Source organism: Balaenoptera musculus, chromosome 10, assembly GCF_009873245.2.
Source record: "Balaenoptera musculus isolate JJ_BM4_2016_0621 chromosome 10, mBalMus1.pri.v3, whole genome shotgun sequence".
NCBI lineage: Eukaryota > Metazoa > Chordata > Mammalia > Artiodactyla > Balaenopteridae > Balaenoptera > Balaenoptera musculus.
The window spans coordinates 101,485,891-101,499,118 of record NC_045794.1 but is presented as its reverse complement, the minus strand read 5'-3'; the positions used below and the strand labels follow the sequence as shown (position 1 = coordinate 101,499,118).

The window sequence follows — 13,228 nt, the reverse complement described above, 5'->3', positions numbered from 1 at the left end:
CTCTGCCCGCTGTCCCATTACTCCCTAAGGCAGAAGAGCCCTGGATCATACGTTGCCTTCAGACTCAGTGGGTGTGTCTCTGGTCTCCCGTAACCCGGACCAGATCCTCAGCCTTCTCGGTGCGGCTGAATTTTGAGAGAACAGGCCAGTGCCTTTGCAGCATGTCCCTTGGCTCTGGGTCTGTCTGAGGTTTCCTCTCGGTCAGGACCTGCTTGTGCGTTTCTGGCTGTGACAGCGCAGAGCGGGTGCTGTGCGCGTCCCCGCAGGAGGCACCGGCCCCGAGTGTGACTCTGCATCTGTGTTGCGTCTGTGCCTGCTGGCATGTCAGCTCCTGGAGAGCCGGCCCCCTCTGCCTTGTGCACAGCTGCCCCCCGCGCCTGGCACAGGGCTGGCGCGCGGCAGGTGCTCGGCGAATGAGCAGACGAGGCTGGGGAAAGGTGGTGAGGATCCCCGGAAAGCTTGTACCTAGATGTCCTATAGGCTCGGGTGTTTTGGAAAGATAACTTTTGTTTTAATTTATTTATTTTGTTTATTTATTTTTGGCTGCGTTGGGTCTTTGTTGCTGTGCGCGGGCTTTCTCTAGTTGTGGCGAGCGGGGGCTACTCTTCGTTGCGGTGCGTGGGCTTCCCGTTGCGGTGGCTTCTCTTGTTGCGGAGCACGGGCTCTAGGCACGTGGGCTTCAGTAGTTGTGGCACGTGGGCTCAGTAGTTGTGGCTCTTGGGTCTAGAGCGCAGGCTCAGTAGTTGTGGCACGTGGGCTCAGTCGTTGTGGCTCTTGGGTCTAGAGCGCAGGCTTAGTAGTTGTGGCGCACGGGCTTAGTTGCTCCTTGGCATGTGGGATCTTCCCGGGCCAGGGCTTGGACCCGTGTCCCCTGCACTGGCAGGCGGATTCTTAACCACTGCGCCACCAGGGAAGCCCCGGAAAGATACTCTTGAAAGCGGCGTGGCAAGTAGCAATGAGGATTGGACCCAGGGAGGCTGGCAGAGGTTATGGGTCTTGGGCAGGAGCTGGCTGGACAGTGGCAGAGGGGCTGCTCTCCAGGACGTGTGGGGGAGAATCGGCTGGTCCCCGTGACCGAGTCCTCACCAAGTGTCATCAGGCAATGAGATGAGCTGAAGCAGGTTTTGGTGTGGGGGATGTCAGTGGAGCTGTGGGCCCCCTCCAGTCGGGTCAGCGTGAAGGCTGGGGGGCAGCCAAGGGCTGGACGCCAAGCTTTGTGACCAGGCGTGGCAGCGTCCTGAGTGTCCCTGCGCCCCATCCCAGGGCCGCAAGAAGGCTCTAGGGTCTCAAGTGGGCGACTGTGCCGCTGGGGGCCTCAGGCAGTGTGAAGAGCCTCCCTGGAGGGAAGGGTCAGGGAGGTGGATTAGGGTCACACAGCAGGAGTGGGTCTTGAGTGGGGGAGGGGTGGAGGGAGCATCAGGGAGGGAAGAAGCCACGTGTCACCTGCCCCAGAGGCCGAGTTCCTGGAGACCCTATTCAGGGGCTGGAAGGCAGAGGGGAGAAGTCTGTTGAGCTCATGTTTTGTCTGCTTATTTTTCGTCAGCCTCGCCTGCTAGGGAAGGAAGGGGCATTCTCTGCAGCTTGGCCCCAGGCCCTGCCCTTCACCCGGTCCCCCAGGCCCTGCCCTTCACCCGGTCCCCCAGGCCCTGCCCTTCCCGACCTGTCAGCGCCTGGCCGTGTGGCTGCGGGGGGGCATCAGGAGCCTCTCCCTGCAGGGCTTGGACGCAGACACGGAGGGTCTGAAGAGGTCTGCCGCAGGAGCGGGGAGTGAGCTGAGACGGGTGGGGACTGTGCCGGCCGACGGGGCACGGGCACCGCTGCGGCCTGGGTGGCGGCTCGGAGGCCAGCGCAGGAGGGAGCTGGCGGTGCGGGGCGGGTGCTGAGGGCCTGACGCCTGTGCTCCTCCCGCAGCGTCGTCTGTGTGGGCGGAGACGGCATGTTCAGCGAGGTCCTGCACGGCCTGGTGGGCAGGACGCAGAGGGACGCCGGCGTGGACCAGGACCAGCCCCGGGCGGCGCTCGTGCCCAGCCCGCTGAGGATCGGTATCATCCCTGCGGGTACGCGGCCGGGAGGGGTCGCCCTTGGGTCTTCCTGAGGCTCGTCCCTTATTTCAGGCGAGCTCTTCTCTCCGCGCACCTGACACAGGACCGCCGCTGCGTGCGGGAAGGGGTCCTGCCGTCCCCCCCGGACGCCTGCTTCCTGCCAGGCGCTGGGGGCACGGTCCTGGCTCTCGAAGGGATGGCCATTTGGCAGTGGGGGGGGGATGGGGGAGGCCCAGAGCACAGTGCAGGAGAAGGGGAGCCTGGGGAGCAGGCGGTGTCCTGGAAGAAGTGACCGGTACGCGGGGCCGGGGGCCGGGCGTCGGGGCGGGAGGCCTCGGGGTGGGAGCGGGACAGGGGCCGGCCGTGCCGTGTCCTGAGGTGGCCGGCTCGGCGTGTTTGGTGTCTCCGGGAAGCACCCAGCTCTTAGGAGAGTCACAGCGTTGAGCCGGCGGGGGGCAGGGGGCGCGGGGTGAAGCCGGGGCTCTGCAGACCACCCAGCGGAAGGAGGCACCCTCCTCACCCTGTGTCTGGGCCACAGCGGCAGGGACCCTGGCAGGTCGGGTTCGGGTGGACATCCGCGTTCTCTGGTGGCTCTGAGAATGGTGCTGTCACCCCACTTTCTGGGTGACGATGCGGGGTGCCAGGGTCAGGTTGCGTGGCTGCCCAGAAGGGCGCGGACGGTGGGGCTTGGAGGCTGCTCTGCCCCCCGGGAAGGTCTGTCCTTCCCCACCTGGCCGGGTGCTGTCTGTGTGTGAAGGATGTTCCCCTCAGTGGGTCACGTGTTTTCCAACTTCTCTGCCAGGTTAGGCTTTTGTCCTTGGACCTTGTACATGGTGTGTCTGGACTACGTGAATTTTATTTTTCTACCTTCTAATCTGTGTTTCCTTTATGCCTCTTGTCACCATTTGCCCGTGTGGCTCTGATACCTAAAACCCTGGGCTATTAAAATGGTTGAAGGGCGCCAGAGCTCAGGCCGACGCCGCGCAGCGGGAGTGCGCCCGGCAGACGCCCTGCTTCTCCACGGCCTGGCAGGGACCGGGTCTTGCTGTGGAGCTCAGCAGACACACGGACCCGCGTGGCAGGAGAGGGTCTCCAGCAGTGGGGCAGGGTAGAGGAGGCGCCGCTGGCGTGGGTCTGGGTGAGTGGCTCGGAGGGGCTCCTTCCGGGGGGTCCCAGGAGCCCTCCTGAGAGGTGATGGGTGAGGGACCGGGCGCGGAGTGACACACGCCAAGGGTCCCCTGGGGCAGCGGTCGGCCATGGGAATAGCCATGCGCTCAGGCGGGGGGCTAGAGGGACTGGGGAAAGGCCCTGGGTCAGGCTCTCGTCTAGAGGGCCGCGCGTGAGACCACCCTCTACGTTCCGTTCTAGAGCAGCGGCGGGTGGGCTGCCCGGGTCCCGGGTGGACGCCGGACATCGGGTGTGCGGTTGGCTGTGACTCGAGCACAGTTTCAGTGGCAGAGCCAGCAGGACTTGGTGAATCGGATGGTGCAGCCAGCCCGAGCCCCCCAGCACGAGCCCCCCAGCACCGGGCTGTGGGCACTGGCCTTGGACCTCAGGGACAGTGTGTCGGGGTTCGGAGCTGGGTGGTCCCGCCTGGGCCTGCTCAGGTCTCAGGAAGGCCGGCACAGCGGGGGCGGGGAGACAGCAGTGCCCAGACTGTGCTTGCAAGGAGAAGGGTGCATGCCCGCTGCCTCTGCCCTGGGCCGGGTGACACAGCTTCCGGGAGGGCCGCCTCCCAGGCGGGGCCTCGAGGAGGGGGAGGCTGCAGGTGGCTCTGGGGCACAGGGGCTGGGGGTCAGGGGGCTCCGAGATAAACCAGATCTTATGTCTGGAGCTGGCACTCCCTCTGGGTTAAAGTCTTCACCGCACAGAGATAACTGGGGACTTACGTTGTCCCCAGAGGGGGCAATGAGCTGTTGGAAGCAGACTGAATGTTAAACAAGCGAGAAGTGGTGTTTTGGGGACGAAGAAGAATCAGACGTTCTCCTGCCCTGAAGCGGCTGTCTGCGGGTGCCCGGTGCCCCGGCCGCCAGCCCAAAGCTTAGGGGTCCACAGCCCGCAGACGCCCCACGCTCCGTCCGTCCGTTCCCTCGGTGGGTCCTCGTGCGTACATTCTGCTGGCCTCCTGTGGGCTGGCCTCGCTGTGGGCCTTGCGAGGGAACAAGGCGGGGACGCAGGGAGTCCAGGGGGAGAGGCAGGTGATTAGCATGCAGCGGAGAGAACAGAGCAGTGGGGCCTGGGGGAGCACGGTCCAGACGGGCGCAGGGGGCCTTTCACGTGTGATCCCACTCAGAGGCCTGAAGGGCAGGGGACAGCGCCCTGCATCTGGGGCACGATGTTCTAGGCAGGAGGAGCGGCACAGGCGATGGCCCCGAGGCAGGAACAGGCTTGGCTGTGGGTGGTGCAGACGTGAGCAGCATGCATGAGAGGCAGAGTGGAGGTGGGAGCTGCAGGGAGGCGGGTGGGGAGGTGGCCCGTGAAGGATGCTGAGCAGGGAGGAAGCTGAGCTGAGTACCTTCTTTAAAAATCTGATTTTTCAGCAAAATAACCCCTGAAACCTACTAGAAACTCGGTTCACTTGCGCTATTTGTTGCCCTAAGGACTTGGGTAACAGTGAATGCGTGTCCCCCAGCCCAGGGCAGGCCCCACTGAGCCCTCTGCTTTTTTCTGTAGGGTTCAGGTGCCTGTAGGTTCTGCGCCATCTCACACACTCAGTGGAAGTGTTTGCAGTTAGTTCCTAGTGAATGAACTCGGAAAAGTGGGCCACGTCCAGCCCAGCCCTCTAGAGCCGGCGGTTTGCCCCACGTGCGGCCCAGGACTGACTGACTGACTGACCAGTGGCCTTCAGCCTGTCCCTGTCCTGCCCGCTGTTCCCACACGAGGCGCCTCTCGAGCAGCTTCTATGACAAGATGCTGTCGTTGAGATGGGCCATCAAAAAGGGCCCGTCTTTGTTGTGGCTGTAAAAAGGATGATGCAGCAGGTCAGAAGTGCTGGGGGTTTTTTCCCTACTCGAGACAGATCTCTTTATGAGACTTTCAACTTGATTCTAACATGTGTTTAATAGAGCAGTTAGATTCTAGATAGACCCACAAATAAAGAGGGACTTTAAAGGTCAAAAGGACATGGTGCAAAGTGCAGACCACTCGTTTCTTCATTTTTATTTGAGATCGCTGCTGAATTTCTACTGATTAAAAGATTGCTGAATATACAAGTTATATCTGATAAAATGCAGGGGAGGGGACTTCCCTGGTGGCGCAGCGGATAAGAATCCGCCTGCCAATGCAGGGGACTCGGGTTCGAGCCCTGGTCCAGGAAGATCCACATGCCGCGGAGCAACTAAGCCCGTGCGTCACAACTACTGAGCCTGAGCTCTAGAGCCCACGAGCCACAACTACTGAGCCCGCGCGCCACAACTACCAAAGCCCGCATGCCTAGAGCCCGTGTAAACAGTGCGGTAGGCACGTAAGGGGAGCAAGTGGGCTCTGGAAATTCTGGGAAGTTCTAGGGATATGAAGGTGTGCTTCAAGTTAATTTCATGGCTCTTTTGTAGTTTATTTTGTCAGAAATGTTTATACCCGTTATTCGGGTACCCTCAATTAGAAAAATAAGGGTGTGGAAGATAGTCTGAAACCATGTAGTTTTCCTTAAATACTGTTAATTCCATTTTAAGAATTAGTCACTCCTATAATCTTAAATGTTCATTTAAACCGTTTTACTTTTCGGCTCATTTTTGGAATGAGATGTCATTCAAGTCTTCAAGTTAAGATTAACAAAAAAGAAAAATATACATATTAAAAATATATGCATCTGTATGTGTTTATATAAGTTTCCGACCATAAGAAGGCATATGTTAGCTTAAATAGTTAAGAGGCTTCTACTCTGATCTCAAACTGGACCAGATTCTGTTGCTCTAAGAGATGACAAACACTGCCTGCGATCCAGCGTGTCTATAGCTTGTGTGCCTGCTAACAGGATGGTTATTCCCTGATGGGCCTCAACCTGTGTTGGTTGTGTGTCTGAGGCAGCATTTATGGTGCAATTCTGGATACCGTCAGAGTTTATTTTTGGGAAATCTAGACTAGGGTTTTCGGCTATTCAGCAGACGTGTTAAAATTCAGATCCCTCAGCCCCATCCCAAACCTACTGAGTCAGGATCTCGGGGGTGAGGCGGGGCTCAGGAATCTGTTATAAATAAGCACCCGGGAGATTTTCTGCCCACTCAGGTGGAGAACAGAGACGTTGGTGACGACCCAGTTAGAACCAGGACAGACCGAGGGAGGACCCGTAGTATCACTGCCGTGCCCTCGGGATCCAGGCGCTAGCTGGGTGCACTGAGGTCGCCTCCACTGTACAGACGGGGGTGTGGGCAGGAGGAGGGAGAGCCCCGGCCGAGCCCGTGGGGGTCAGAGCGGGTCCCGCTGGCCCCTCACGCCTGTCAGCCGGCAGCTGCTGCGCCCTCATGACCCAGGGGTGGGCTGAGACTCCGGGTCTCTCTCCGCGCACAGGTCTGCGGTGTTTTTTCTGTGACCTCCACGAGCTGTCCTTGCTTTGCATGCACTTCCCCACTGCAGAGTCCCTTTGGTCTTGAGGTCTGGAGCCCCAGGGCTGCTGCCCGCCTTTGTGGCAGCCAGGAGCGGGGACACCGTGCAGAGCGCTGAGCCTTGCGCCCTGGCGCCCCGCTGCCACCGCTGCAGGGACCTCCCAAGGGCCCCGCCCCCCGGACGGGCTCGGGAGGGGTCTCTGAACCCTCTGTGAGGAGCTGGCTGGTTGCGGGTAGTCAAGGTCAATCTCAGTATTCTTGATGAATCAACCTCAGCGACTAACTCTGTAGGCAAACGGAGTTTATTCCTTCTTATTTACTCCAGGGCCATGGAAGAAACGGAAGAGCTTACCACTCATGCACTTGGAAACACGCTAGGCTCTTAAGCGATTGTAGTGACATTAAGGACCTTTCCCCCCCTTTAGGGTCGACAGACTGTGTGTGTTACTCAACGGTTGGCACGAACGACGCGGAGACCTCGGCTCTGCACATCGTCGTGGGTGGGTGCCTCTCTCAGCGCCGCACTTGGCTTGCCCCATCCCAGGTCCCCGGGCACACGCGGGTGTCGGTCCGCCTCGCCGTGCGGGTGCCCGTCCGTCCGCCAGCAGGGCCCTGGCTGCCACCCTTCCCTGCCACTTCCCATCCCGTCCAGCGGGGTGACCTTCAGAAACAGAAGCGCTGCTCTGCTCAGAACCCTCTGGTGCCCACCCAGAGCATTGGGGTAGCCCGGCACCTGCGCCCCGGTGGTTCTCCGTGGCGTCCCCTGCGCTGGCCAGGTGCTCCTCTGCCCCGACACGTCCGCGCCCTCATCTGGAGCCCTGCTGTCAGCCCTCATCCCTGCTCGGGACTTGGCCCCTTGTCGCCCTGCGGGGACAGGCCTCCCCAGTCACACCCCTCCCTCCCTGCTCCTCTAGAAAGCGCACCCCCCGGGGTCGGAGGCCCCAGGCTGCAGGGACAGGCCTCCCCAGTCACACCCCTCCCTCCCCGCTCCTCTAGAAAGCGCACCCCCCGGGGTCGGAGGCCCCAGGCTGCAGGGACAGGCCTCCCCAGTCACACCCCTCCCTCCCTGCTCCTCTAGAAAGCGCACCCCCCGGGGTCGGAGGCCCCAGGCTGCAGGGACAGGCCTCCCCAGTCACACCCCTCCCTCCCCGCTCCTCTAGAAAGCGCACCCCCCGGGGTCGGAGGCCCCAGGCTGCAGGGACAGGCCTCCCCAGTCACACCCCGCCCTCCCCGCTCCTCTAGAAAGCGTGCCCCCCGGGGTCGGAGGCCCCAGGCTGCGGGTAGCGCTGCTCGGAGCTGCCAGGCGCCGTCAGGGCACCCGTGTGGCTCCCTCTGCCCGTCCTCGTCCCTGCTGGCAGTGCTACTCGCGTGTCGGCCACAGTCACAGAGGGCTGTGTTCACAGATGGTACACGTGTGATTTTACATTTGAGAATGCCAGGCGCCTTTTCCTCCTTCCTTTCACTTAGTGGCGTTCAGCGAGCTTCACGGTCACATTGTTTTCCCCTCCTTACGGAACCGCTTTCCAAGCCCGTTTTGGAAATTTGAGTCAAATTTAGTCACTTGGGTCGCAAGCAGGAGGCCGGGCACCCCGGGAGAACAGACCACGGCCTCGACTGCCTCCTGCCTATCTCGCGCTTTAATTCGCGGCTCCATCACGGCCGCCGGGCGCTGTGCAGGGGGGCAGGCGGAGGGGCGCGGGCTCCACCCTGGCTTCTCTCCGCAGGGGACTCGCTGGCCATGGACGTGTCCTCTGTGCATCACAACAGCACGCTGCTGCGGTACTCGGTGTCCCTGCTGGGCTACGGCTTCTACGGGGACATCATCAAGGACAGCGAGAGGAAGCGGTGGATGGGTCTCGTCAGATACGACTTCTCAGGTAACTCAGAGTAACACGCCGGGAGCTTCCACACACGGCCTCCGCCTCGCTCCAGGTGGGGCCTCGTTCACAGACGGAAACCAAGGGGCGCGAGTCTGATGGGTCCCGGGTGCCCGGAGAACCGCTGCCGTCGGTCACAGGCCAGTTCTCACATCTGCTCAGAGCTGGAACGAGGAGGAATGGGGGTCGATCCCAGATCATACAAACGAGTGACGGTCTGCACTTTGAGGTCATATGCAACACCACCCTTTCAGCCTTCAAATGCATTTAAATGCAGAAAAAAAGTTTGAAAGGATGTAGGATTCAAAGTTTGACACTTGCTGAGATGAATTCCTTGGCTGTATTTATTTATTTGCAGGGACTTATAGTACTATTTTATTTTATTTTTTAACATCTTTATTGGAGTATAATTGCTTTACAATGGTGTGTTAGTTTCTGCTTTATAACAAAGTGAATCAGCTATACATATACATATATCCCCATATCCCCTCCCTCTTGCGTCTCCCTCCCACCCTCCCTATCCCACCCCTCTGGGTGGTCACAGAGCACGAGCTGATCTCCCTGTGCTATGCGGCTGCTTCCCACTAGCTATCTGTTTTACATTCGGTAGTGTATATATGTCAATGCTACTCTCTCACTTCACCCCAGCTTACCCATCCCCCTCCCCGTGTCCTCAAGTCCATTCTCTACATCTGCGTCTTTATTCCTGTCCTTCCTGCCCCTAGGTTCTTCAGGACCTTTTTTTTTTTTTTTTTAAGATTCCATATATATGTGTTAGCATACGGTATTTGTTTTTCTCTTTCTGACTTACTTAACTCTGTGTGACAGACTCTAGGTCCATCCACCTCACTACAAATAACTCAATTTCATTTCTTTTTATGGCTGAGTAATATTCCATTGTATATATGTGCCACATCTTCTTTATCCATTCATCTGTCAATGGACACTTAGGTTGCTTCCATGTCCTGGCTATTGTAAATAGTACTGCAATGAACATTGGGGTACATGACTCTTTTTGAATTATGGTTTTCTCAGGGTATATGCCCAGTAGTGGGCTTGCTGGGTCATATGGTAGTTCTATTTTTAGTTTTTCAAGGAACCTCCATACTATTTTCCATAGTGGCTTGTATCAATTTACGTTCCCACCAACAGTGCAGGAGGGTTCCCTTTTCTCCACACCCTCTCCAGCATTTATTGTTTGTAGATTTTTTGATGATGGCTTGGCTGTATTTAATGAGTGTCATTTCTCTGGTCACTGCCCTGTATAGGTTACTTTTGGGTAAATTTACAGGCACACCTTTGGAGATATTTAGGGTTCAGTTCCAGACCACCTTAAGAAAGCAAATATCAAAATAAAGCAAGTCACACGAATTTTTTGCATTCCCAGTGCATATACAAGTTATGTTTAGGCTACACTGTAGTCTGTTAAGTGTGCAATAGCATTATGTCTAAAAAAAGATACATACCTTAATTTAAAAATACTTCATGGTTAAAAAGTGCTCCCCATCACCTGTGCCTTCAGTAAGTCGTAATCTTTGTGCTGGGTCTTGCCTCGATGCAGACGGCTGCTGACGGATCAGGGTCGGGGGTGCTGAGGGCTGTGGGGGGGGGGGCGCCGCGATGCCTTGAAATACGACAGCAGTGAAGTCTGCTGCATCAGTTGACTCTTCCTTTCAGGAACGATTGCTCTGTAGCCTGCAGTGAAATTTGATAGCACTTTCCCCACAGTAGAACTTCTTTCAAAAGTGGAGTCAGTCCTCTCAGACCCTGCTGCTGCTTTATCAGCTAAGTTTACGTCATATTCTACATCCTTTGCTGTCATTTTAACAATCTCCTCAGCATCTTCACCAGGGTAGAGTCCGTCTCAAGAAGCCGCTCTCTTTGCTCATCCATAAGAAGCAGCTCCTCGTCCATTAACGTTTTACCATGAGATGCAGCAGTCCGGTCCCATCTTCAGGCTCCACTTCTTTTTTTTTTAAACTTTTTTTTTAAAATAAATTTATTTATTTTATTTATTTTACTTTTGGCTGCATTGGGTCTTCGTTGCTGCGTGTGGGCTTCCTCTAGTTGCGGCGAGCGGGGGCTCCTCTTCGTTGTGGTGCGCGGGCTTCTCATTGTCGTGGCTTCTCTTGTTGAGGAGCACGGGCTCTAGGCACGCGGGCTTCAGTAGTTGTGGCTTGCGGGCTGCAGAATGAATGTTATGTTGTCAGGCATGAAAACAACATGAATCTCGCCCATCTCCCTCAGAGCTCTTGCGTGACCAGGTGCATTGTCATTGAGCAGTAACATTTTGAAAGAAATCTTTTTTTCTGAGCAGTAGGTCTCAACAGTGGGCTTAAAATAGTTAATCATGTTGTAAATAGATGTGTTTATAAACAGGCTCTGTTCCATTTACAGAGCACAGGCGGAGTGGATTTAGCGTAATTCTTAAGGGCCCCAGGATCTTCAGATGGTAAAGGAGCACTGGCTTCAACTTAAAGCCACCAGCTGCATTAGCCCCTAACACAAGGGTCAGCCTGTCCTCTGAAGCTTTCCAGCCAGGCAGCGACCTCTCCTCTCTAGCTGGGAGAGTCCTGCATGGCATCTTCTTCCAGGAGAAGTGTTTCCTCTGCACTGAAAACCTGTTGTTTGGTGGAGCCACCTTCGTGAATGATCTTAGCTAGGTCTTCTGGCTCGCCGGCTGCGGCTCCCACACCAGCCTCGCTGCTTCCCCTCGCACTTTGATGTTATGGAGGCGGCTTCTCTCCTTCAGCCTCGTGAACCAACCTCTGCTCGCTTCACACGCTGCTTCTGCAGCCTCCTCACCTCTCTCAGCCTTGGCATGCTGGGGGTGCAGGCGGCTCGACGGACAGCGTGCCACAGTTTCCCAGAGGGGCCGGCCACGGCCTGGTGGCAGTGCCGCCTGGTCTTTGTCCTGAGTTCCTCCAAGACACCAAAGTTGTGGACGACGGGGTCAAACCTGGGGGTGCGTTGGGGGCTTCACAGGGCGGAACCTGCAGGCCACGTCGTCGAGGCCACAACGAGGGGTCACTGGTGGCCAAGACGTCCCCTTTGCCAGTGTGGAAGGTAGCCCTGGCGGCCGGGAGCCTGCAGTCCTCTGTGATGGCGGTGGCAGCTCAGCCTGAAGTGGGAGGGGGCCACGTCCTCCTGCAGACGCTCTGTCCCCAGGCGGGTGCGCTGCGCCCACGCTTTGCAGAAGCTGACGGCACGGTCTCCTGCGCAGGCAGTGGTGCATGTGGGTGTGTCTCTCCGTCTCGCTCTGTTCTCAGGTTTGAAGACCTTCCTCTCCCATCACTGCTACGAAGGGACAGTGTCCTTCCTGCCAGCACAGCACACGGTGGGCTCCCCGAGGGACAGGAAACCCTGCCGGGCGGGGTAAGCACATCCCTTACGTGTGTTTCTGCTCAAACGATGAGATAGAAGCAGGACTGGCTGGGGTTTGCTCCTGCTGTGAAGTGAGTGGGCAGTACTTGGCAATGTAGACGGGAGGTGCTGGTTCCTCCTGACCAGCGGTCAGGGTCCCACGCACCCTGAGGGGGTCCCGCCGTGTCCCCCATGCTGGGTCCTGGGTCACGGGGCGGCCCAGGGTCAGGTCTGGTCCCCGTCGTCTACCCAGCAGAGGGCTCACACCACGCCGTCTGCTCCGGTGCGGGGGTCCGCTGTCCCCCCTGCTGGGGATGTGAGAAATGACGAAGACGAGCCCCTTTATGGACAGGTCTGTGCGCGCCCTCGGGGCGCCCGTGGAGCTGGCTGGACGGGCCCCCCGTCCCCCCACTGGGTGGTCAGGAGAGGCCGGTCCAGACCCCGGGCCAGCAGTGGGGGCCCCTCTGCGAGCCACGCTGCCTTGTCACCCTGTGTGTCCCCACCGTGCTCAACAGCGTGTGCCCGGGTTAACCTGGAACGAGTGTCAGGTTGGCCACCTGTACCCGCGACCATCTTGTCCCTGCTCCTCAGTCTGAGGACGCGGAGAGGCTGTAGGGATTTGATGGACTCAGGGGTTTTCCTTCCTTCTTTAAGTCATTCAGACGTGGGCCCTTCCTTCCCCTGGTCCTCTCCTCCTTTAAGTGAAGAATTTGAGACCATAAAATCAAACAGTTAGAGGCACGGCCTCGCCACCTCAGTTGCTGATGAGCTAATTCCACCAGCAAAAGCCCCTGGCCCGTTCGACGGCCTGAATCCAGCGGTGCCCAGGACCGCAAACATCTGTGAGACCAACGACCAAGGCCCGCGATAGCTGCTCTGAGTCATTTACTTGCTTGTTACTGACTGGACCAGATCACCACTATGTTCCCTGTTTTGTGAAAGGGAACAAAGTCTCAGGCCGGGAATCCACGCTGGGATCTGCACCTTGTCCTTCGCTCCGTCTGCCGCCACCCCGGCGTCGGGGCCAAGCTCAGCCCGCTCCCCAGGGCCAACAGAAGGGCCTCGTGGGATGCTGTTTGCTTTTTGTAATGTTTATCCATTTTCAAAACGGATATGTTGTCTGTGTAATTTCTAAGAGTGGATCTGATTCTGAGAACTCAAATTAATATGCAAACAAAATATTTTTAAGTGAAGCCTCTGAAAATTGCACTTCCTACTATGTGAAAAGAATTGAAACGCCTTTGCAGCCTGCAGGTTCTGGACAAGGTGGTCATGTTCTCGTCCTCCAGGTGCTTCGTCTGCAGGCAGAGCAAGCAGCAGCTGGAGGCCGAGCAGAGAAGGTCGCTGTACGGCTTGGAGAGCACCGGTAACGTGGCGGGGCCGACGCGGCCGCGGCTGGACCTAC

The 13,228-nt window shown here is 57.8% G+C and overlaps 1 protein-coding gene across 1 annotated transcript in view; it reads left to right on the top strand.

Moving 5' to 3' along the window:
* The window catches only part of CERK (ceramide kinase), a 53,098-nt gene that overhangs the window by 33,615 nt on the left and 6,255 nt on the right, over positions 1–13,228 (top strand). The window contains exons 7-11 of the mRNA XM_036867491.1: positions 1,912–2,057; positions 7,009–7,083; positions 8,308–8,460; positions 11,730–11,835; positions 13,113–13,189. Coding sequence (XP_036723386.1) covers positions 1,912–2,057; positions 7,009–7,083; positions 8,308–8,460; positions 11,730–11,835; positions 13,113–13,189 — 557 coding nt within the window. The remainder of the gene's footprint in view (positions 1–1,911; positions 2,058–7,008; positions 7,084–8,307; positions 8,461–11,729; positions 11,836–13,112; positions 13,190–13,228) is intronic.